The sequence below is a fragment of the Siphateles boraxobius genome, unplaced genomic scaffold, assembly GCF_051911475.1.
Source record: "Siphateles boraxobius isolate OS27281-9 unplaced genomic scaffold, OSU_SipBor_1 57, whole genome shotgun sequence".
Classification (NCBI taxonomy): Eukaryota; Metazoa; Chordata; class Actinopteri; order Cypriniformes; family Leuciscidae; genus Siphateles; species Siphateles boraxobius.
This window is the reverse complement of record NW_027509183.1, coordinates 944,533-970,000: the sequence shown is the minus strand read 5'-3', so window position 1 is coordinate 970,000 and position 25,468 is coordinate 944,533. Positions and strand designations below refer to the sequence as shown.

The following is a 25,468-nucleotide window of genomic DNA, read 5'->3' as shown; positions in this document are numbered from 1 at the left end:
GCAAAAATGCTGTATACTTACACTGATTATTTTGCACAAAAAATGTGTTTTATTCGAGCTGTAAAGTGTCTAAGTCAGACTTCAAGCACTGGGTGAAATGAACGTTGCATTGCAGGCGTGATTCCCGTGAGCCTGGAGCTCTGCTCTCTGTTGCTAGCGTGCAAAATTACCATGTTTACCAGCTGTTTGAGGTCATGAGAGTAATATCTGACATTGGACAAGGTTAGTAAAGTGATTTTTTATTACACTAGCATCAAGTTAACAGGTAGAAGGTTTAAGTCTTGTGGCGATACAGTATTTTTCCCCATTGACTTCTTGCATTGTAAGTGCAGAACTGTAAACATGATTTAAGTTTTTTTTACATCATGATTGATAAATCATCTTTTCTGTCAATATATCCATCTATACACCTATTTGTCTGTCTGTCTGTCTATCTATACATCCATTCTTCAATCCATCCATCCATATATCTATCTATCAATTAATCTATCTATACATCCATTCATTCATCCATAGATCCATATATCTATCTCTATCTATCTATCTATCAATCTATCAATTCATCTATCAATTCATCTATCTATCTATCTATCTATCTATCTATCTATCTATCTATCTATCTATCTATCTATCTATCTATCTATCTATCTATCAATCAATTTATCTATCTATCTATCTATCAATCAATTTATCTATCTATACATCCATTCATCCATACATATATCCATATATCTATCTATACATCCATCCATCAATCTATCTATCAATGAATTTATTTATCTATAGATCCATTCATCAATCTATCTATCAATGAATTTATTTATCTATAGATCCATTCATCAATCCATCCATCCATCTATCTATCTATCTATCTATCCGTAACTCACCGCATGTGTTTGGCTTGCAGTGATGGCAGGTCTCACTGCTTCCTTTCACTTGTGTCTCTCTCTGCTTCTGTCCTTTCTCAGACATGATCTGGGGTCAGAGATCACAATCAAGCAAACACCATAAACCACCGCGCACCGACTCCCTACATGACAGAACGAGGGTCAGTGAGGTCAGACCGAGGGGGTCGCCATGGCAACCTCTGCGTGTCATAGGGGGTCGCCATGGCAACCTCTGCGTGTCATAGGGGGTCACCATGGCAACCTCTGCCCTTGGGAAAGGGGCAGATCGCAGGTGACAGGATCCTGAGACGGCATCTTTACAGAGTGTGTCCCCTTCCCCCAGATCCCAAGACACACACTCCGAAAATAGACTCAACTGACAGCCCTGCTCCATGTGACGTGAGGCGTTACGAAATGGGAAATGTTTTCCTCAACACCCAACACTTTGACACCAGGATGCATCATTGGTCCTTTCTTAAGAAACAACAAATTGCACTTTTATCAGATCTGTTTGTAATAATGCATGCATTGCATGAGATGACACAACTCATAACAGTGTTTTAAAAAAGATCTATTCTAGATCTAATGGCGGTCGCCATGTTGAGATCACATGACCATCCGAATACTACTCATTTAATCTCTGCAACTGTTGCATGTTGTTGCATCCATGCTGATTGGATCACTTCTGTCTCGGCTAGTGAACAATAAACAATGAATCAGAGCAGGTTTAAAAGCTATTTAAAACCCACCTTCTGTTTATCATTCACTAAAACATCTCGCGTGTTCTCTGCCTGGTGCCAGACAGTCATCAATCATGAACAAATCCACTGAACATCCTCAGACAGAGGTCATTAGAGCGAGTGCAGCTCAACAATCTCAATGACAATCCAGAGCAAAAGCAGTGCCGTATAGAACACTAAACATGAGTAATCATGCAAAACATCTGTCCTTATAATACAATCATATTCTGGCTATAACGTGTCTTTAAGTTTATTGTGCAGATCCATATGTTTTGACTGATTCAGATACAGAGGATTTTTATTGATTTTTAAGTTAACCAATGTGCAGAATTGATTATTTTTATACTGTTTTATATCTGCTTTATGGCACAATAATAACTAACGTTAACCCTTGCAATGCATAATTTAATAAAAATGACTCCAATTCCATGCACTGCTCAGCTGAGAATGAATAGCTGTTAAGAAAGGTATTAATGCCAGCAATACATTAAAAAAGTAACTTTATCTGTGAAAATTATTGTTACTTTTTAAATGCATGTAATAGAGTGGATGGGTGCTGTACTGACAAACCAGATGGTGCCATTTATTAGCAGAATCAATAATCGATGAAGCAAAAAAGTGCAAATATCTATAAAAATATAATCTGTACACTAGACACCTTCCCTATAATTCTGAAACAAACCACTCAAACACACATGCATACATACTATACTTTTAAATACTAGTCTTTATATACAATTCTTTTATGCATGAACAACATAAAGCAGCTATGCTTCCCTTTGGCATCTTTAAACTACATTTTGTACCGTTTACAATCAGCTCTGCTTGAATATCAGTTTTGTTTTTTGCTCACACCAAATTTTGTTATTAACGCTTCAGTGATACTTTTATAGTGAGTCTATGACACAATGACCTAGACATAGTTTTTAGCCCAAAATAATATATATTTGTGTTATTAAATTATAATCGTTATGACGTTAACAACTCCTAACTAACAAAATAACTTGTTAATAATGTAGATTAAAACAATGACAGAGCAGAGAACAATAGCAGACGTCACAATGAGTTCAATGCGTGCCAAACACGATACACAACATACACACATTTACACACATGGACGATCTGAGGCTGTTTTAGTGGATTTGATCATGTTTTTTAGTCATTTGGATTCCCAGCAGCGTCCAAACACACACACCAAAGAAAGAAAGTCGCTCAAGGCTGCATGACCATCGCGCATTATAGACGCGACGCACGCACGCACAACGCCCAGATAACAGATACCGAATAACGGGAGCAGCTTGATGCCTTAAAGATTAATGATCAGAATCAGTGAGAGCGTTTGCTGCTTTACTGAGCGGGTTTATTAGTTTATTTCTGACCGTTATTTCAGAGGCAGCGCGCGAACACAATCCGTGATATTATAACGTTAACCGTCAAAATCAAAAAGTTACACGAGCAGTGTCCTTGATGAAACACTGACATATTTTATGTCAAACCACTTAGATTAGACGCGTAATAGTCCAGTATGAGAATTAAAATGCATGTTTTAGGAATAAAACGTAGATGCGTGTAACAGTGATTTTATTATCATCAGTATTATAGTGTCATGACGTCTCTTCGGCCCTGAACCCGAACTGTTACGTTACAGCTCCGGTGTGTACAAAATAACAACAGCGCTCATTATTTCTCCGCCGAATGCAAACGAGTATTTGAACACTTGTGTTTTTATGGAGCATCGAGCAATGTTTCAGTGTAAATCAGTAAACCCTACCGTGTTTTGCCGTGTCGGTTTGCCTGACGGTGTTTCTGCACTACAGCGCGAGACTGAGGGCACACTGAAGGAGAACGCGACGGAGGCGCGTGTACTGCGCATGCGCAGTCTGCAGCGTTTTCATCTTATAGATTATGTAAACGTAAATTATTTTTAACTTTATTTCGCAGCTCTTCTTTCTCTATGAAAAACATATTATTGTTTTCCCAGATCTTTCTCTCTTGATGAATTAATGCACTTTAGACAGACAGACGGATAGACAGACTGTAATATTCTTTAGAATCGGGTTCATGCTGAAAATATGAAGATAGGGAACATAAGGATGAATCTGAAACGGATACATAATTATCTGGTAAGCGTATTTATCGATATTTTGCACAATGTCTTGCAGTGATGACTTATCTTACAAAACCGCTACTGTCTCTTTAAGACGTTACCATGGTGAAGCTTTGCGCTTGTTGTTAATGCGTCATCAGTCTGCGTGTAACCGAAAAATAGAGCTGATACTGCGCTTTTTCTGCACAATTATCAAATAACTGAGGGGTTCATTAAAGGTAAGTTTCTTCTTTCTTCATTATATATGACCTTTTATGTTCACACACAGATTAACATGGCGCTTGATCATTCTGAATCGAGTATTATGTGAATCAGCAAACGTTTAATTATGAACGGCGAGAGTGATCAAATAAGTGGAAATGTAATATGTAGCGTTAACGTTAGCGTTAACCTACGTTATATAAATTATTCCTGCTTGCTAAAAGCTGATATAAATGAATACATGCTTATTTTGTGGTATTTGTTACCTGTTGACCTTCTGATAATTTTATAAGAACATTATTAGAGCAGATATTAAGAGATTTCAGGTCTGAATATAAAATAACTAGGCTAATATATGATAAATATAATCTAAATAATAAAGTTATAAATTCATTTATTTTATTTTAACCAAAATATAATAATTATAAACTCTTTACTAATACAAACTGCATTATGACCCTTTAAAAATATATATTATTCAAGTTGATTTTTACTCAAGTAAAACTTAAGAAAAGTTCAAGTATCTTTTAAAGTATAACGTTACTTTATGTAGTAAGTATATATCAATGTACTAGTAGTGTACTTGTAAGTGTACTATTTCAATACTACTTGGGACTAAACTGGCCCACTTTTTGTGTATAAAAGTTGTACTTTTAAGTATACTTTAAGTGAAACAGTATTAAAATTCGTGTATTCCTCTAAACAGTAGTAAATTCGTGTATACACAGGTCCAGTGGACTACACAAACAAATCACATACTCAGAATTAGGAACATATCTGTTTTCTTTATAAATCAATATTTTCTAACAAATCTATTGTTTATACGACAGTGTGTAAAACTATGTGCAAAACGTATTTAATAGGCTACAACTACAACTACAAACCAAGTATAGATCAAAAGATTGAGTGCAAATATAGGCCAAATATATTTAGGCTTTTCTGTCAGTATAAGTCAAGTATAAGTGCAATTTTAAGAATATTTCTGAGTTCTTAAAAAGTAGACAAAGTATACTTTCTTATTTTTAGTTTAAAAGAAGTATACTAATAGCACACTTGAATAAATGTTACACTTTATTTTAAGGTGACGTAGTTACATTCTACTTAAACACTTACTATACTTATACGTACTTACTATAGAGTTACAGTTTGTTTTAGGGTTACTTGTAATTATGCATAAATTACTATTATTATTGTAAGTAGATGTAGTAGTGTGTAACTGTCACCTTAAAATACCGAATAAACTTCTTAATTGTAAGGGGAAACAAGTTTTATGTCAAGTTTTATTTGTTGGCATAAACTAGATGAAAAAATTTGTTTGTTTGTTTATTTATTTATAAAGCACAATTAAAAAAACATATTGTTGACCAATGTGCTGTACAATCACACAGTAAAATTACACATAAAATGTACTTTCAGACAAACACTGACTAACAACATCTGTTAAGAGCCTCTTGCCAATTATATAGCCCACTGAACCAAACGCTAATTCAAGTAAATGTAATTTACGTTTCGTTTAAAAACGTAATTTACAGGTTTCGTTTAAAATAACCGAAAGAAGGAGCCATGTAGATTATTCCAGATCAACACTCAATTTCAATCTGATCCTTGTAATGTTTAGGATCTTCTGATTGCTGATTTGAGAGACCTAGATGGTTCATGTATATGAAGGAGATGCATTAAGTATAGTGGGTCCAAGTTAAGCAATGCTTTATATACAAAAATCAATCATTTAAAATCATTTCTGTACTTCACAGGCAACCAATGATGTGAGGCTAAAATTGGTGTTACATGCTGTTTTTTACGAGTCTAGCACCCGCATTTTGAACCAATTGAAGACGGTTTAACAATACTTGGCTAACACTTATATACAATGAGTTGCAATATTCTAGTCTTACAGAAATAAAAGCATGAAAGTCTTGTCATAAATCCCCCTGTATCAGCAGTATGTGTGAAGGACCGTCGACGATCTCTGGTCCCATTCCTCCAGACCCTACACTGTTTCCTGATTATTACAAACGCCCGTCCTCTGGTAAGCCTGATCCTGTGATGTTCACTCATAGACTGTGAAATAATACGACATGACGTCACCTGCGGCAATCCACCTGTCACTCAAGTGTCCACGCCCTTAATTATGCTGAACTTTACGGCTTAATATCATTTTAAGGGATGAGTTATAAATAAAAACTATCACGCCCCTCACAGTTGTCATGAAGAGCAAAATTAGCAATAACGACCAAAACCACTTTTTGTACTGGGCTTTAAACTTATTTTTTCTGCTGTAAAGTAGCATGTGGGTCTATGCATGGGGTTGACTTTCTTTTGGAGCTTGTCTCTAGTGGCCAGTCGATGAACTGCAGTTTAAGTCACTTAAGTGTTGGGTTCAAGAGAGAGACAGGAAGGTTGCCGCTTGTGTTCACTCTGTTCTTCATGTGTGATGGATCATCTGATCTCTCTGTTGTCTTGGTGAAGCTCGTGGTCGGCTGGAGGGCAACGATCGGAGCGGCTCGTCTCCTCTTCTGAAGGGCCCGTTGGCCCCGGACCCCACGCTCCACCCCGGGTGCTACAGCGCCCGCTCCACCCCTCGACCCCGCATCGGTGCCAGCGCTGTTCACATCCTAGAGAGAGGGCAGAGGGGGGTTGTGGGAAACCTCCTGAGACTGGATGGAGTGGCGCTGAACCCCAGTCCAGCCAAACCTAGTGAGATCAGAATACAGTTTCTGTCATCTGGAAAGTTCTTGAGTTTTTGCTGCTTCCAAATAGGCAGAACCCTAAAATTGAGTTAATGTTGAATTTCTAGACAGATAATGATTTATTATACACTTCAATCCAAAAGTTTGGCTTCAGTAAGAGTCTCTTTTGCTCACCAAGGCTGCATTTATTTGATCAAAAATACAGTAAAAAAAAGTGAAAAACTAGTCTTCGGTGTCACATGATCCTTCAGAAATCAGTTGTTGTGCAGGTAAGTGAGGACCCAAAAGCGGTTTAACAAAAACAGAGTCTTTAATGTAAACACAGGGAAGTCACGGATCTTCTTCAGATGTGGAAATGGAAAAATAAACAACCCGTAGAGAGGGCGACAAAAGTCTTTCTGACAAAAAGTCTTTCTGATAATTACAGAAGAGCCTTAAGCAGCAGAGGAGAATAGCTGGGTTAGCGGCGACAGGCTGCAGGTCTCTCTGGGTAGGCGCAGGTCGTAGAGAAACAGTGGTACCTGATCTCTCGTAGCATCAGATGAACTGGACACAATACAAATGACAAGACGGTTAGCTGAGAACAGGTTGCACTTGCCAGGCGGATTCCGACAGGACAGGACAGGACCAGGGTGAAGCAAACGAGATGGTAGTTTGTTTCTAGCATGAGAAACTCAAACGAGAATCTGACAAAGAAAGAAGCAGGAACAGAGACCTAATCAGAGGGGAAAGGGAACAGGTGGGAAGAGGGTGAACGAGGTAGTTAGAGGAGATGAGGAACAGCTGGAGGAGGAGAGAAAGAGAAGGTAACCTAATACGACCAGCAGAGGGAGACAGAGTAAAGAGAAAGAACAGGAACAAGACATAACATGACAAGACATGACATCAGTATAATATGATGATTTACTGCTCAAGAAACATTTATGATTATTATCAATGCTGAAAACAGTTCATATTTTTCTGGAATCCGCTATACATTTTATTTGACGAATATAAAGTTCAAAAGAACAGCATTCATTTGAAATAGAATCTTTTGCAAAATTATAAATATCTTTACTGTCACTTTAGATACATTTAATGCATCCTTGCTGAATAAAAGTATTCATTTCTTTTAAAAAAACTTGCAGAGCCCAAACTTTTGTACACTAGTGTATGTTGCTCATTCTTTTAGTCTGCCTTCTCCTCTTCTAAGTTATTTCCTCCATGTTCTTCATCGACAGAGCCTGTCATACGGGACTTCGGTAAAGAAAATGTGCGCAAGCTGCGTGAAGTCCAAAAGCGGTTTCGAGAGCTGGAGGCGCAGAGGGAACATGCCAAACCTATGCCGGTTAAAGCACTCTGGATCTCTCCAAAATACCAGGATGTCCCGTCCAGGGTAATGGCCCAGTTACAGGTGAGCGAGTTCATTTCCACTTTCTTCCCCAGGTAATTTCAAAGTGCAATAGAAGTGAGTTTCTTTCCATTGAGTTTCATTAGTAGTTTGATATTAGACAGTTAATGCAGAGAAACGAAACATCTAAACATGCAATACCTAATTTATTGTTTGCAATTTTCTGTCATATATGTATAGATATATACTGTACAGTATTGTTATTGTTAACTAAAACTAAACTATTACAAATCGTTTTTTTGTTAATTGAAATGAAGCTGAAATAAAATAAAAAAAAATTAAGAAATTAGAAATGGTATCTTGACAACTAATTTAAATAAAATATTTAAGCGAAAGTATTTAAATTACTCAAACAAAAACTCAAATAAAAATAAATTAAACTTTTTAAAGAATTTTTTTTACATAAAATTACTTTAAAAAAACTAAAATTAAAAATGAAAACTGAAAACAATGATAAAAGCTAATTCGGAATATTAATAAGATAGTATAATAGTACAGGTGAAACTCGAAAAATTAGAATATCGTGCAAAAGTTTTATTTTTAATGATTTTTATGATTATGGCTTACAGCTTATGAAAACCCCAAATTCAAAATCTCAAAAAATTAGAATATTACATGAAATCGATAAAAAAATGAATTTTAAATACAGAAATGTCAGCCCTCTGAAAAGTATAATCATGCATATGTATATAGTTATATATACTAAATATATTAGTTTCACCTTTTAATCTGAATTACTGAAATACATGAAGTTTTGCATGTTATTCTAATTTTTCGAGTTTCACCTGTATATAAATAATATTAAAAACACTGCTACTGTATATTTTCATTGAATGTCTTCACTATAATTTCATAAAAGAAACACATTTTGTACTCAATTACTAAAACTGTCGATAAACCGACTGTGATTGTGACAATTGTGCCACATTTCAACTTCATAAAGTGTCTGTGGTCCTGTTTACACTTGGATATTAACATCTATTATGTCTGATCTGTTTGATGTAACGATGCAAAATTCACATGCAATCCGAGTCCAAAACGCTTTGATATTTTCCAGCATATTTGGAGGTGGTTGAGCAAATTCTGCTAGTAATATAAACACTAACCCGTCCTGATGTATCCTGGATAAGACTGAAGGAATTCTTTTTCGGGATTATTTGATGACTAGAAAGTTCAAAAGAACAGCATCTATTTGAAATCGAATCTTTTGTAACATTATAAATGTATTACTGTCACTTTTGATCAATTTAATGCATTCTTGATGAATACAAATAAATGAGCTATCACCATCGCACACCTGCAGTTGCGTGGGAGAAAAGACCAAATGAGTCAGGTGGTCAAAAAAAACAAGGAAATCCCGCACACTATCAAACCTTGCAAACGATTATCACAATTTTATTAGCAACGTTTCGGTCTGATGACCTCAATCAGGTCATATACCTGATGATATATGCCATATATGAAGGTTATGAGACTGAAACATTGCTAATACAATTTTTATACTCGTTTTGCAAGGTTTGATAGTGTGCGGGATTTCCTTGTTTTTTGATGAATAAAAATATAATTTTCTTACTGATCTTGTCAATAAGCAGGTGCACTGAAATGAGGGTTTTAAAGCTGTGTGTGTGTGTGTGTGTGTGTGTGTGTGTGTCTGTGTCTGTGTGTGTGTGTGTGTGTGTGTCTGTGTCTGTGTCTGTGTGTGTGTGTGTGTGTGTGTGTGTGTGTGTGTGTGTGTGTGTGTGTCTGTGTCTGTGTCTGTGTCTGTGTCTGTGTCTGTGTCTGTGTCTGTGTGTGTGTGTGTGTGTGTCTGTGTCTGTGTCTGTGTCTGTGTCTGTGTCTGTGTCTGTGTCTGTGTCTGTGTCTGTGTCTGTGTCTGTGTGTCTGTGTGTCTGTGTGTGTGTGTGTGTGTGTGTGTGTGTGTAGGAGACGAGCCCCTCGAAGAAAGCCGAGTTTCAGAAGTTCCTGAAGGCTCATTCTCAGTGTGGCGCTGGAGGTCGACCTTCACTTCGTCGCTCAGAGAGCGGACCGTCACCGTCACACACCGATGCCGCAGGAGACGCCGACTCTGAAGTGTGTGATATATTAACACTTTATTTATTATACACATATTATTCCAACATTGAGGTACTCAGATCAGCCGGATTCAACTCAGACATAGAACACATTATTCATCCACTACTGTATTACGTGAGCTTCTCTCTCATTGTGTGTGTGTGTGTGTGTGTGTGTGTGTAGATGCACGTGAGAGGACACACGGTGGACTTTGTGAGTCATAACGCTCGTGCTGCGAGTAAGACGACCCTGAGGAGATCTCAGTCCTTACAGAACCTCCGAGATAAAACTCCTCCCAGCGCCGAGAAGGGAAAAGTGCCGGAATAGTGAGTCGCTGATTTACAATATCATTCACAAGTTTGAGACAGTACGCTTTTGAAAGAAGTCTCTTCTGCTCACCAAGGCTGCATTTATTTGATCGAAAATACTGTAAAAACTGTAATAATGTGAAATATTATTGCCATTTAAAAGAACTGTTTTTATGTGAAAATATGTTAAAATATAATTTATTCCTGTGATCAAAGCTGAATATTCAGCATCATTACTCCAGTCTTCAGTGTCACATGATCCTTCAGAAATCAGTATAATATGATGATTTGATGCTCAAGAAACATTTATGATTATTATCAATGTTCAGAACAGGTAATATTTTCCTGGAAACCGTGATGCACTTAAATGTCAGGATTCTCTGGTGAATAGAAAGTTCCAAAGAAAAGCATTTATTTGAAATATAATCTTTTGTAACATTATAAATGTTTTACTGTCACGTATGATGATCAATTTAATGTGTAATGAATACAAATATATTTCTTTGAATATTAGTATATAATCTTGGAGTTTGATTGTGATTTCTCATTATTCTCAGTGGAGGCTCTTATTACTGTAATAAAGTATTGAGAATCTTTTTTGTTTGTTTATTAAAATCAGCTAAATTAAAGGTACAGGACATTTTCTCAATGCAAAATAGAATTTGTACTGTTTTACACACATTTTTACAGCATGCTATGCACTGTACGTACTGTACTTAATGTTTCATTTTGAGTTAAACATTGACCTTCTCTCATTGTGTCTGTTAGTCTGGAGCAGAGGAAAGTGCAGTGGAAAAGAGAGGAGGAGGAGAGGAGGAGAAACACTCCTGATCCCTCCATTCCTGCCGGACACACACAGATGAGTGAGAGAGAGAGACAGGAGACGCTGCAGTCGCTCAAAGAAAGTACGTCTTCATCAACAGTGTCCCTTTTCATCTATCGTTCGTAATTACTTATGATTTGTGTGTGTGTGTGTGTGTCTGTGTCTGCGTCTGTGTGCACGCGCGCGTCTGTGTGTGTGTGTGTGTGTGTGTGTGTGTTTGTGTGTGTCTGTGTCTGCATGTGTGTGTGTGTGTGTGTGTGTGTGTGTGTGTGTGTGTGTGTGTGTGTGTGTGTGTGTGTGTGTGTGTGTTTCTTTATCTGTCTGCGTCTGTGTGTGTGTGTGTGTGTGTTTCTGTGTCTGTGTCTGTATGCGCGCACGTGTGTGTGTGTGTGTGTGTGTGTGTGTGTGTGTGTGTGTCTGCCTGTCCGTGTGTGTGTTTCTTTGTCTGTCTGCGTCTGTGTGTGTGTGTGTGTGTGTTTCTGTGTCTGCGTCTGTATGCGCGCACGTGTGTGTGTGTGTGTGTGTGTGTGTGTGTGTGTGTAGCTCACAGGTCTCTGGTCAGTGATCTGCAGTCTCTCTCGATGAAAGCCGATACTCTGGGTCTTCGCTCTCGACGCGCTGGACTCGATCAGAGACTCTCAGAAGTCGAGGAGGCCATCAAGATCTTCTCACGTGACAAAGTCTATGTGAAAGTCGACTCGTAAACACAACACTCGTATCAGGCTTTTCTTCTAGATTGATGTATTTATTAGTTTGCAGTGGTTCTTCAGTGTCCTGAGTTTGAATCAATGCATGACATTCATTTGTGACTAAATTTTACACATATTAATGGTAGATATCCTTCTTTTTTTCTTTGCTATCATATTATTCTGCATTCATGTGTTGGTGAATAATACTTATGAGATTAAAAAGTCATAGTTATTAAATAAAAAGTTGAAATTATGACATAAAAAGTTAAAATCACGAGAATAGTCAAAATTATGAGATAAAAAAATCAAAATTATGAGATTAAAAAATCAAAATTATGAGATTAAAAAATCTAAATTATGAGATTAAAAAATAATAATTTCATAATTTTGACTTTTATTGCAATATTATGAATTAGTATGACTTTAATTTCATATAACATTTTGACTTTTTATCTCATAATTATGACTAATTATGATTTTTAATCTCATATGAGCTAATTTATCCAATTTTTGACTTTTTAATCTAACAATTTTGACTTTTTATCTCATAATTATGTGTTAATATATCATAATTTTGACTTTTCATCTAGTAATTATGAGCAATTATATCGAAATTTTGATTTTTTAATCTCATAATTTTGATTTTTTTAATCTCATAATTTTGACTGTATCTCATAATTACAATTTACTATGTCATAATTTTGACCTTTTATGTATTAATTGACATTTATTGTCATAATTTTAATTTACCAAAGCATGATGCATTTATTTATTTTTCTTATGTGGCAAAAGTTGGTTTCCATAGTATTCTGTGGATTTGTTTGACAGTTCAGAATTGTTTGTAAATGAGGGAATTATACTGTTTAGACTGTAATTAAAGTATTTCCGCTGCCATGTACAGTAACAGTTGTTGAATGTCTACTATGGCAAGGTGCTGACCTTTAAATGGATGCTGTCTTATAATATAGTATTAGCAAATCTTTATGTTCAATAGTTTTGATGCCTCATTTAAATTAATTTCCGTAACACTGAGGACGGAAGGTGCCCACTTGAAGACCCTAGAGATGTTCCCTACTCCGCTCAATCCAGAGGGTTGTTATGGGGGGACCGCACTGTGGTTGCAGCCGTTGTGTGTACTATTAACACCAGACAGAAGGAGATTCACGTCACCAGATGGAAAGAAGCGTAAATGGGTGGAGAAGCATAGGTTACTGTAAAGCTACGTCTTAGTTGGTGCTTATCTTGGCGAAAGCCGAGTACAAATAAGCATGAAGTTTTAACATCTACTCTCGTGTAATGGAAATCATTTTAGTATTGCATTATGACAGTGGTGCTTGTTTTGACTGTAATATCACATTACACATGCTGTTCAGTAATTGCACCAACCACAAAAACTCAGTTCATAGCAACTATGAACTTAATAAATCAGATTAATAAATACACATATTTATCATGTAGCCTACATGTTTCATAAAGTGGCGCAAAATATGTTTGCATCAAACTTCTGAATGTCATTGCATTATTAAACTACATAAAAGTGAAAACAATTAATTCTTATTGTCATTTAATCAACTGGTATTGCAGTTGTTGCTTTTTGTGAGTGTATGAAATCAATTGACATAAGATATATTTTTGATCATTCAAAACCTTATTTTGGTCATATATTTCGCTTGAAACGTGTTCTTATGCTATCTTAATGATAAATTCAGATGAAAAAAGTACATTTTGTGGCTAGTGTGGGCGTGCCGGTTTTATAAATATTAAAAGAAAGGCCTCTAATTGGGCGAAGAATGTGTAATGGGAGGGGCGTCTATAAGCCACGCCCCCATCTTGCGTGGCTACAGTGCTAATGCTAAGGCTTTGTCCTGTAGTGTTGAACAACACTTGCTCAGCTTTCGTCTTGAAAGTGAAAACAAACACATATATTCATAAATATTATAAATCACTGTCAGATATGAGCAAACGAAAAGCGCCACAAGAATCTCTGAACGAAGGGATCACAGATTTCCTCACAGGTGAGTTTTGTTGTGACAGCTCAGGTTAGCATGTGGCTAAGCTAACTGGACCTTTAAATGATGGATGAATGAATGGAAATAGATCGGTTTTGTTGACATAAAGTCCGTTTAAAACAAGAAATTTCACTTAAGTGGAATATTAGACCTGGATTAGCACCTGAGTGGAAATTAAGCATCAATGATCCCCATTTTTGTTTACCATTTAATACATGCTATCAATGGTAAAGTTTCAAGATTAATGTTCCACTAAAAATAACAAAGTGTTTATTTGTTTATTTTTTTGGCTCGCCAGCCATTATCTGATTCTCCTGATTGTTTTGTTTGTTTATTAGATAATGTCTAATATGAAATATCGTTTTATAGTAAGATTTTGCAGCTAATACACTGAGATTTATGTAAACTCTTAATGTTCTTTCTTGTTTCAGAGTTAGCCAATTATGAGAGAAATGTCAACAGAGCCATCCATAAATACAATGCTTACAGGTAAGATAGTTTCATCTAATGTGTCTATAATGTAAGATATAATATCATAACTAGACATATGACACATGTAACCTATATTTATCCCGTCTGGTGTTTTGTGTTCAGAAAAGCAGCGTCTGTGATCTCCAAATATCCACAGAAGATCAAAAATGGAACCGAAGCAAAGAAACTGGTACAGACTCTGTTTTTAATAGCAATAGTGTCCTGAAAAGTCAGTAACACATATTTGATTTTATGAAAAATTGTTTTTTTTCCTCTCAGGATGGAGTTGGTGCCAAGATAGCAGAGAAAATTGATGAGTTTTTAACAACAGGAAAACTGCGTAAGCTGGAAAAGGTATTGGATCATGTTTTTAAAGATGATTTAATCTTTTGGCCTGTTTAAGAAACGAATTACTGTCACATAGAGAGTTTTGGTATCATTGAATATATATATATAGGGTCTGTATAAATTGTGACATGCTCTTGTTCTGTTTGTTCTTTAGATTCGTAATGACGACACAAGCTCCTCCATTAACTTCTTAACCAGAGTGACTGGAATCGGGTACGACGCTCTTGATTTCAAGTGTAGAGTCAGTAATAATAACATTAGTGTTGTGCAAAACTCAATTCAGACTCATTCTCTCTGTTTTAGTCCTGCTGCGGCCAGGAAGTTTTTTGACGAGGGCGTCAGGAACTTGGAAGGTTTGTATGTGGTCATTTGCAGAACTGTGTTCATTTAATGTCACATGCATGTTTTAATTCTCATCTGATATCTTAGATCTGAAGAAGATCGAACACAAACTCAACCACCATCAGCAGATCGGCTTAAAGTAAGCCTCGATTTTAACCTTATAGAAAATATGATCATAATATGTTAATAATATATTATATTTTTGACTTTTTATCTCATAATTATGACTTCATGTAATTATTATGATTTTTAATCTCATAATTTTGACTGTTTATTTCATTATTATGAGTTATTATATCATAATTTTGACTTTAATCTCATAGTTGACTTTTTATTTAATGATCATGAGTTTATTTTTCCCTAATTTTGACCTTTTATCTCAGAATTGACTTTGTGTAATAATTATGATTTTTATATCATAATTTTTACTGTTTATTTTATAATTATGAGCTAATATATCATTATTTGACTTTTTAATCTAATAATTTTAGATTTATCTCATAATTATGACTGAAAGATGAATGTTATGAATGTGTACTATATTATTATTAAATTAATTTTTAATTTAAATCAAATTATTTATTTTATTCCTTTATATTTTAATCAATTTTAAATGTATTGTGATCAATTTTTTTTATTTAGTTAGATCTTTATATAGATCTAGATATATATATATATATATATATTATTTTTAACATTTTCATGGACTAGCGCTATCCGCACCCCAGTTTGAAAACCTCTCATCTAGAGGACAAATATACGATTTCTGAATTATATGCATTTCTCATTAATGTATTCTGTTCTTTATTGATGGTATTTTTTTAATTTTTTTTTTGTTCCTCTCTTCTTCTCTTAAAGGTACTTTGATGAATTTGAGAAGAGAATCCCTCGTGCAGAAATGCACAAAATGGAGGTTGGAGTTTTTTCTTGATGAGTATCACTGATGCACTTTTGTAAAGTCTCACTGTATTAATGTTGTTAACTGATGTTTGCAGACTCTGATACTCAAAGAACTGGATGTGGTGGACCCCGTGTACATCGGCACGATCTGCGGCAGCTACAGAAGAGGTGATCCATCCCTGATCCAGATATTTGACGTCAGTTATCATCTAAATGTGCCATAACTGTGTTTGTGAATGTTCAGGAGCCGAGTCGAGTGGTGATATTGATATTCTGCTGACCCATCCGGACTTCACCTCTCAGTCGGAGAAACAGGTGAACACACAGTTTTGAAACTTTAGGAAGATTTAAAGGGGTGATTGATTATGATTTCACTTTTCTAACTTTAGTTAGTGTGTAATGTTGCTGTTGGAGCATAAACAACAAAGTTTCGACGCTCAAAGTTCAGAGCAAAGTGAGATATTTTCTTTTAAAGAAATTGCTTTTCATGGACTACAACAAACGGCTAATAGGGACTACACGACCTTCCTTCCGGGTTAGTGACATCATTAACCCTAAAATGTACGTAAACCCCACCCCCTAAACACGATTTATAGATCATCAAGACAGAATATGCTAATCAATGACTAGAAGATAACCACACAAGCTACATACATTCATCAACTAATCATTCAGAAATGTTGTCTACATGTCACGTCTTCTTGAGTCTCTCCATCTTTCTGCCTCCGGTTTGACCATAAAAGGCTAAACATTTTTGAAGTGTGTGTGTAATAGGAGCTGATAACACAAGCTCTTGAAGCTCCGCCCCCTGAGCCGGGAGCAGCAGCTCATTTGCATTTAAAGGGACAGACACAGAAACCGTGCATTTTTGCTCACCCTGTAATAGGGACAATTTTAACATGCTATAAAAAAGTATCTGTGGGGTATTTTGAGCTAAAATTTCACATGCACCGTCTGGGGACATCAAAGACTTATTTCACATCTTGTGAAAATTGTATTATACCATCGCTTTAATGCATGAAGGGTTTTTCCTCTCGTAACTCCTGCTGGTATTCTGTCTTTCAGCCGAAGCTTCTTCATGCTGTCGTGGATCATCTGGAGTCCATCGGCTTCATCACCGACACGCTGTCTAAAGGAGACACTAAGTTCATGGTGAGTCTCTGTCTGTGTCAGTGTGTCTCTTAAATAATAAATGAATGATAAATAATATGTGTTATTTCCTCAGGGTGTGTGTCAGCTGCAGAGAGAAGAGGAGGATGAGGAAGAATTTTTTCACCGCCGTATTGACATCAGGTACTAAGTATATGCTCTAACTCGTTAGTTTGGAGATGATGTGGAATATTAAAAATTCTGCAGTTCAAATCAGAGAAGCATTCAAATGGAATGATATTATATACTTGTTTTAGTTTTATTGACATTTCAGAATCAGAATCAGAATCAGAATCAGAAAGAGCTTTATTGCCAAGTGTGCTTGCACACACAAGGAATTTGTTTTGGTACTGAGGCTTCCAGTGGACTATACAAATACAAATACAACATGAAACATGAAACATAATACTACAAATTATAAGAATAAAAATAAATAAAAATATAAATATGAATATATGAGAATAAAACTATCACAGTTTGGTTTAGTCAGAATACACATTTTCAGATTTACAGATTATGAACCTATTTACAGTGTTTTGAATATTATAAATAAATAAATCTACATATAAGTATCACCTGAGTTGTAGGATATTGCACTAAACAGTGGGAGTATTGCACTTACAGGCATATGCCTTGGGAGGAGTGTTAACTGTTCAGGAGGGAAATGGCCTGTGGGAAGAAACTGTTCCTGTGCCGAGATGTTCTTGTGGCCAGTGATCTGAGTCTCCGTCTTGACGGTAACAGTTCAAACAGGTGGTGTCCAGGGTGAGTGGAGTCTGTGATGATTTTACCTGCTCTCTTCCTCACTCTGGAAGAGTACAGGTCCTGGAGGTTTGGCAGGGGGGCACCAATGATCCTCTCCGCAGTCCGGACTGTCCGTTGTAGTCTCCTGATGTCTGATTTGGTAGCTGAACCAAACCAGACAGTGATGGAAGCGCACAAGACAGACTCAATGACGGCTGAGTAGAACTGAATCAGCAGATCCTGTGGCAGGTTGAACTTCCTCAGCTGGCGAAGGAAGTACAGTCTCTGCTGGGCCTTTTTCACAGTGGAGTCAATGTGATTGTCCCACTTCAGGTCCTGAGAGATGATAGTGCCCAGGAACCTGAATGACTCCACTGCTTCCACAGTGCTGTTCATGATGGTGAGTGGGGGGAGTGCTGGGCTGTTCCTCCTGAAGTCCACGATCATCTCCACTGTTTTGAGCGTGTTCAGCTCAAGGTTGTTATAACTGCACCAGGCAGCCAGCTGTTCAACCTCCAGTCTGTAAGCAGACTCGTCACCGTTTTGGATGAGACCGATGACAGTGGTGTCGTCTGCAAATTTCAGGAGCTTGACAGTGGGGTCTTTAGAAGTGCAGTCATTAGTGTACAGGGAGAAGAGCAGTGGGGAGAGAACGCACCCTTGGGGGGCTCCGGTGCTGATTGTGAGTGTCTTGGATGTGTGTTTCCCCAGTCTCACTCGCTGCTGCCGGTCCGTCAGGAAGCTGGTGATCCACTGACAGATCGAGGATGGTATGGAGAGCTGGGTCAGTTTGGCTGTGAGAAGACCAGGCATGATGGTATTGAAGGCCGAACTGAAGTCCACAAAGAGGATCCTTGCATAAGTCCCTGGTCTGTCGAGGTGTTGCAGGATATAATGCAGTCCCATGTTGACTGCATCATCCACAGACCTATTTGCTCTGTAAGCAAACTGAAAGGGATCCAGCAAGGGTCCAGTGAGGTCCTTCAGGTGGGCCAGCACCAGTCTTTCAAACGACTTCATGACCACAGACGTGAGAGCGACAGGTCGGTAGTCATTAAGTCCAGTGATTTTGGGTTTTTTGGGGACAGGAATGATAGTGGAGCGTTTGAAGCAGCAGGGAACTTCACACTGCTCCAATGATCTGTTGAAGATCTGCGTGAAGACCGGGGCCAGTTGGTCAGCGCAGGCTTTTAAACAAGCAGATGAGATGCCGTCTGGGCCTGAGGCTTTCCTAGTCTTCTGTTTTTTGAAGACTCGGCTCACGTCCTCCACACAGACCTTAAGCTCAGGTTGGATGGCAGGAGGGGGGAGTGATAATTGGAGTGCAGGAGGTGATGGTGAAAGTGTGAAGTGCAGATCAGACCGGGTGTGTGGTGTTAATGAGGGCTTTTCAAACCGGCAGTAAAATGAATTTAAATCGTCAGCCAGGTGTTGATTGTCCACAGATCGAGGGGATGGTGACTTGTAGTTGGTGATGTTCCTCAGGCCATTCCAGACTGATGATGGATCGTTGGATGAAAACTGGTTTTTCAGTTTATCAGAGTAGTTCCTTTTAGCAACTCTGATCTCCTTTGTCAATCTGTTTCTGGCCTGGTTATACAAGATTTTATCCCCACTTCTGTAAGCATCCTCTTTGGCATGACGAAGGTGTTTGAGTTTCCCAGTAAACCATGGTTTATCATTAGTGAATGATAAGAATGTCCTGGTAGGAATGCATGTATCCTCACAGAAACTTATATATGATGTTACAGTATCTGTGAGCTCATCCAGATCATTGGTAGCAGCTTCAAAAACAGTCCAATCAGTGCAATCAAAGCAGGCCTGTAGATTCTGCTCTGCTTCATTAGTCCATCTTTTTACAGTCCGTATTCCAGGTTTAGCTGATTTCAGTTTCTGCCTGTAGGTCGGTATGAGATGAACCAAACAGTGATCAGAGAGCCCCAAAGCTGCCCGTGGGACGGAGTGATACGCATTTCTTATTGTGGTGTAACAGTGGTCCAGTATATTACTGTCTCTGGTGGGACATGTAACGTGCTGTCTGTATTTTGGTAGTTCACGGGAAAGATTTGCTTTGTTAAAATCCCCAAGAATGATTAAAAGAGAATCTGGGTACCTTTGTTCCGTTTCAGATATTTGTTCAGCCAGCTGTTGTAGCGCCGCGCTCACGCACGCGTCTGGAGGGATGTAAACATTCACGAGAATGAAAGACGAAAATTCCCGAGGCGAGTAGAAGGGTTTACAGTTTATGAAATGTGCCTCTAAATTAGGAGAGCACATCTTCTTCAGTGTTGTTACATCTGAACACCAACTTTCGTTAATGTAGAAACACAATCCACCACCTCTCGTTTTCCCCGTTAGCTCCGCGATGCGATCCGCTCGGAACAGCTGGAAGCCCGGCAGATGTATTGCGTTGTCCGGTATGGCTTCACTCAGCCAGGTTTCAGTGAAGCACAAAGCAGCAGAGTTTAAAAAATCCTTGTTAGTGTGGGTGAGGAGACGAAGTTCATCCGTTTTGTTAGGAAGGGATCGGAGATTCGCGAGATGAATACTGGGGAGTGCAGTGCGCAGGCCGCGCTCGCGGAGTTTAACCAGCGTGCCGGCTCGCTTCCCGCGTTTGCGTTTTTGCGTAATTTGCGTAATTCAGCATTTATTAACGGCTCTTAAATTGTCATTAAAAAAAAAAACTAGATTATTTTGCTGTTAAAAGTAAACATTAGTACTAATTTCAAATAGACAACATTTTAAAATGGAACGAAACAGTAAAGAAATTAGTAATATAAATTCTAATGTCTCATATTTACAAAACTATAATCTAAAATGCACAATCTTTCCTGGCATCTGTAGAGAAAAAACATCCAGTTTTATCATAGAATGACATTACACAAATGTCTTATTTGAGTTTTTCCAGTATATTCCTCATGTCTTTCTCTGTCTGGTTCTGCAGGCTCATTCCTAAGGATCAGTATTTCTGCGGTGTGCTGTACTTCACCGGAAGTGACATATTCAACAAGAACATGAGGACTCACGCGCTGGAGAAGGGCTTCACGCTCAACGAGTACACCATCCGTCCACTGGGCGTCACTGGTGAGAGAAACACACACTTAAACATCACAGCAGAGAAGGATTTGCTGGAAGCTTGTGAGACTTTAGGCCCTGTCCCAATACTCACACTACGCCCTAAGGTCTTCCTCGAAGTGGACACTTGTTGAAAGTGCACTTAGCGGAGTAAGTGCGCAAGGGCCCGAAGCTGTGAAGAGCAGAATTGGGTCAGTTTTGCACACGTCACTATCTACGTCACTTCTGTAGTGATCAGAAGAGCAAACACTTTCAAATAACAAACTTGTCTGCTCATATTATGGCCATGTTAAAGGGTTAGTTCACCCAAAAATGAAAATGATGTCATTAATGACTCACCCTCATGTCGTTCCAAGCCCGTAAGACCTCCGTTCATCTTCGGAACACAGTTTAAGAAAGATTTTCCATTGAAAATCTATGTACGGTATACTGTCCTTGTCCAGAAAGGAAATAAAGACATCATCAATGTAGTCCACTTGACATCAGGGGGTTAGTTGGAATGTTTTGAAGCATCGAAAATACATTTTGTTCCAAAAACAACAAAAACGACGACTTTATTCAGCATTGTATTCTCTTCCGGTTCTGTAGTCAATCCGCGTTCATGAGTCCGCAGACGTAAGACGAGCTGACGTGTGTATGGTGCGCCCGAGCTTCGTTTACAGTCTGAGGGAGACGCACGCTGGAAACAAAACAATCTTCACAAACATGTCTAAGGATTTACACACAGAGGAAGACTTGCATTTTTTTTAACCAGACATATTTATTTGAACCCGAATACACGGACGCACCAGATACTCGTCAGCAGCGTCTTACGTCATCAGCGTCACTGCGGACTCGTGAACGCGGATCCCCAACAGAACCGGAAGACAATACAATGCTGAATAAAGTCATCGTTTTTGTTATTTTTGGAACAAAATGTATTTTCGATGCTTCAAAAAATTCTAACTAACCCACTGATGTCACATGGACTACTTTGATGATGTCTTTATTGCCTTTCTGGACAAGGACAGTATACCGTACATAGATTTTCAATGGAGGGACAGAAAGCTCTCGGACTAAATCTAAAATATCTTAAACTGTGTTCTGAAGATGAACGGAGGTCTTACAGGCTTGGAGCGACATGAGGGTGAGTCATTCATGACATCATTTTCATTTTTGGGTGAACTAACCCTTTAACTTATCCCTGGATAGAGGCATTTCTGTGCCCCGTGAATAGCCGCTCATTCTCTGCCCTGAACTTTATAAAATTGAAAGTCAGCTCGTCGGACCCTGACAAAAGAAAGTGAAATCATTGTATCCTCATGTATTATGTTATTTATCGCTCATATTCTGATAAAAAACTATTTTCACTTACACTTAAAAAGACATTTCTACTATACTTTTTTGTCGTCTTGCCGGCTTCCTTTTTCTTCAGAGTTTTCCCGCTGCCGACCAGCACCATAGCAACCGCTTTGCTCCCCCATTAATTAGCTATTCGAAACGTCACAACACTACAAGGATTCTGGGTAATAGCCCATAGCAAAGTGAGGTCTGATGCGCACTTGTGATAGTGCGCATTAAATGCACTGATATTAACCCCTGGAGAACACCATTAGAGGATCGGGACACCCTACAGTCTTGCAGCCTTTAGTGAGAACGCGCATTGAGGGGCACAAGTGCGGAAGTGTGGATATTGGGACAGGGCCTTAGCTGTCTCCGAAATCGAATACTTCCCTACTATATAGTAGAGGAAAAATAGTATATCCAAATTCACGAGACTGATAAAAGAGTAGGCGAAAAAAGTACCTTGATGACCTTCTACTTCCAGCGAGATTCTGGTGTGCATATGATACTTTATAGAACATACTTTTTTAGTAGCCCTGAATTACTCTAATTCAAAATAAGTACCTACTCAATAGAGCAGCCCATAGCTGTGTCCTAAATTATGCACTATACACTATGCACTTAATCGTGTAGTGCATGAAGTTTTAGTCTTTCAACATCGGAGTCTGATAGCCCCTCCCCTTCCGCTACATTATTAAAGCTGTGACAGTTGAGTGCATGTCCAACGTTACACACTTTGTTTTTTTTTGGTTGAATAAGTGCATCATCCGGGCACTTAAAGTTCACTTTTTCTTTTTGGAAATTTTAGTGTGAATGCACTATTTATACTGCAAAATGGCGTAGAATAGTGCACAAGTACACGATTTGGGACGCATCTTTTGAGTTTCTGTCCATCCAAAAGTGTAGTTTACTTGCTGCTGCTTTACTTTGCTCATCTGGTGACTCGTGCTTTCCTATGATGGAGATTATATCTGTAGTACCTGAAGTCACATGACCTCTGTTTCACACAGGTGTTGCTGGAGAGCCTCTGCTGGTGGACAGTGAGAAGGACATCTTTGACTACATCCAATGGAAATACAAGGAACCAAAGGAACGAAGCGAGTGAAACCATGAGAGAGACAAAACTGCAAACTCTAAAACTGTGTGTGTGATGTTGAACTATTCTACTAGTGTATTTTAATAGTAGAAGAGAGATTTAGGGAAAGGTGTGTGTGTGTGTTTAAAGTTTGAAGGTCACAAATCTGCTATTTCACAGTAGTCGATGGTGCTTTTTTTTAATGTTGTTTTAAATCCAGGTCAGAAATTTGTTTGAGTGAACTGAGAAATGACATTAATGCTGTAACAATAGCTATTAGATGGTCATCCTCTCAAAAACATGTCTTATGTTAGCATGCTTTACACTGGTATGAAAGAAAGCTGAAAATATATGAATGATGATTGTCTGGTTGTGTTATTTAAAGTCCGAAAACGATCCATTGTGATGTTATCGGGATATTTTTTATCAGGATAATAGTATACCATATTATGAAACGAAAGATTGTGAGGAAATTTGGGTTTTGCATTAAAATTCCCACTCATCAGTTCAGGTCTGTTTTCTGATTTCTTTCCAAAAATGAATACATCTGAATAATCAAGTGTTCTTGTATGATGATTGTTGTGGCAAAAAATTATGTTAAACATCATCACTGCATAACAGACACTCAGAATCCAATTTATAAAAGAGAAGTATTTATTCATGCAAGAACAGGCTCAGTCGCAAACACAGCAGTTTCCCTGCGAAGTGAGTGACAGGAAGAGATGGGCAGCCTTTATACCTTTATACCTTGAGCCATATAGATAAGGGACCCATGGCTGTTAAAGTTTCTATACTTAAAGACACAAACTGTCAAATACTAGGGTCAAAGGTCCTGTCCAGAGTAGGGTGACCACCCGTCCCGCTTTGCGTTGATAAATGTAGTGTGATAGCGTAAAGCTACGTCACATGTAGGCTCACTATTGGCCGACGCTGATCATGTGGGTGATGCGTGTGACGTACAACACAGAAGCGCTGCGCTGTTACACTAGTGAACTCACTCGAGGCCCACAGAGAAGGAAATGAATAGTTGAAATAAAGTCGGTATTTTTGCACACAAAAAGTATTCTTGTCGTTTGATAAACTTAAGATTGAGTCACTGTAGTCACTTGGACTATTTTAACGATGTCTTTAATAACTTTTCGGGGAACAAGTTTCAATCCCTTAGAAGCCTATGGAGGAGTGATCCAGCTCTCAGATTTAATCACAAATATCTTAATTCGTGTTTTGAAGATGAACGAAGGTCTTACGCGGTTGAACAACATGAGGGAGAGAAATTACTGACAGAATTTTCATTTTTGGGTGAACTATCCCTTTAAACTCAATTGCAAAACTAATGACTTTGTGGAAGACATTTTATCTATAAGATGTGTGTGACCATCATATGACAGTAAAAGAGCACAAACAAACCTTATGGTATTGGAATTGTAAAGAGTGTTGGTATGTGACAGGAGGGCCTCAAGGATGAATTAGGATGAACAAGTCTAAGAATGTTCCACGAATGGTTGAAATGCCATGATTGCCCAAGAAAAATATCAATCTGGGAGATGTATTATCTTGACACATGATTTGTTTAGAAACACTTCTTAAGAAGAGCGTTTTTACTTTTGAAATGGGTGGATTCTGGTGTAGTCAATTCTCCAGAAGAAGGGCGGGAGAAATGTTGAAATGTGATTGAGGAGATGTTTATTCTTAACCAAGGTTTGAAATTATTTATTTTGATATTTAAATGTAGAAAAAAAGAGAACTCATTGTCATTGTCATTATTGTGTGTCATTATAGCCCTAACACATCATATATGTGTTAGAGCTGTAGGCTATATTATTACATTATATCAGGTTAGAATACTATATTGTTATTATTAATTATAGTAGCTATATTATAGTCTTGTTATATTAATTAGATAAGATTATTGGATTGGTTTGGATTTTTGGATCTGGACGGGACTGCTTTTTGTTTTGGATTGCCCTTTTGGATTTGTTTGCTTTTTGCGACTCTTCCTTTTTCCTGGTAATCAAGAAAGAGGAGATCCTCCCCCGTCGGGCCACAACAGAAGCATCAGTATCCTCATTTATACAAGCTGAAAATGGCATATTTATGTTTCCCTGTATCCTCTGTTCCTTGTGAGAGGATCTTTTCCAAGGCCGG

The 25,468-nt window shown here is 37.9% G+C and overlaps 3 protein-coding genes across 6 annotated transcripts in view; 2 read left to right on the top strand and 1 right to left on the bottom strand.

Moving 5' to 3' along the window:
- vdac3 (voltage-dependent anion channel 3) overlaps positions 1-3,509 on the bottom strand; it is a 17,902-nt gene extending 14,393 nt beyond the window's left edge. Inside the window, exons 1-2 of one of the 3 annotated variants that reach the window (XM_077206923.1) lie at positions 3,399-3,509; positions 888-1,030 (exon numbers count right to left, since the gene is read on the bottom strand). In XM_077206923.1, the coding sequence (XP_077063038.1) occupies positions 888-972 (85 nt within the window). In that variant the 5' untranslated portion in view covers positions 973-1,030; positions 3,399-3,509. The remainder of the gene's footprint in view (positions 1-887; positions 1,031-3,398) is intronic. The other 2 variants (XM_077206925.1, XM_077206924.1) reach the window with 2 other exon arrangements.
- Positions 3,510-3,836: 327 nt separating this feature from the next.
- On the top strand, positions 3,837-12,791 carry enkd1 (enkurin domain containing 1). 2 transcript variants are annotated; one of them, XM_077206848.1, is made up of 8 exons: positions 3,837-3,952; positions 5,879-5,964; positions 6,405-6,632; positions 7,846-8,018; positions 9,939-10,085; positions 10,251-10,393; positions 11,144-11,280; positions 11,742-12,791. In XM_077206848.1, exons 2-8 carry the CDS (start codon positions 5,880-5,882, stop codon positions 11,900-11,902), a joined length of 1,074 nt encoding a protein of 357 aa, XP_077062963.1. In that variant the 5' UTR covers positions 3,837-3,952; position 5,879; the 3' UTR covers positions 11,903-12,791. The 2 variants fall into 2 exon arrangements, with proteins under 2 accessions (XP_077062963.1, XP_077062964.1); XM_077206849.1 differs by having other exon boundaries at positions 3,856-3,952; positions 5,876-5,964.
- Positions 12,792-13,692: 901 nt separating this feature from the next.
- polb (polymerase (DNA directed), beta) lies at positions 13,693-23,828 on the top strand. The gene is made up of 14 exons (XM_077206904.1): positions 13,693-13,902; positions 14,328-14,385; positions 14,491-14,557; positions 14,647-14,721; positions 14,870-14,928; positions 15,019-15,068; positions 15,145-15,196; positions 15,916-15,970; positions 16,053-16,125; positions 16,202-16,272; positions 17,023-17,109; positions 17,183-17,250; positions 20,795-20,934; positions 23,259-23,828. The coding sequence occupies exons 1-14, from the start codon at positions 13,737-13,739 to the stop codon at positions 23,351-23,353; spliced, it is 1,116 nt and encodes a 371-aa protein (XP_077063019.1). The 5' UTR covers positions 13,693-13,736; the 3' UTR covers positions 23,354-23,828.
- Positions 23,829-25,468: the final 1,640 nt, after the last annotated feature.

Bases quoted from the DNA above. Each gene is read 5' to 3' on its own strand.
- polb (XM_077206904.1), top strand. From the start codon at position 13,737: ATGCTAAGGCTTTGTCCTGTAGTGTTGAACAACACTTGCTCAGCTTTC. The intron at 14,558-14,646 runs GTACAGACTCTG...TTTTCCTCTCAG, and splicing joins GAACCGAAGCAAAGAAACTG to GATGGAGTTGGTGCCAAGAT. The intron at 17,251-20,794 runs GTACTAAGTATA...CTGGTTCTGCAG, and splicing joins CACCGCCGTATTGACATCAG to GCTCATTCCTAAGGATCAGT.
- enkd1 (XM_077206848.1), top strand. From the start codon at position 5,880: ATGTGTGAAGGACCGTCGACGATCTCTGGTCCCATTCCTCCAGACCCT. The intron at 6,633-7,845 runs GTGAGATCAGAA...CTTCATCGACAG, and splicing joins CCCCAGTCCAGCCAAACCTA to AGCCTGTCATACGGGACTTC. The intron at 10,086-10,250 runs GTGTGTGATATA...GTGTGTGTGTAG, and splicing joins CAGGAGACGCCGACTCTGAA to ATGCACGTGAGAGGACACAC.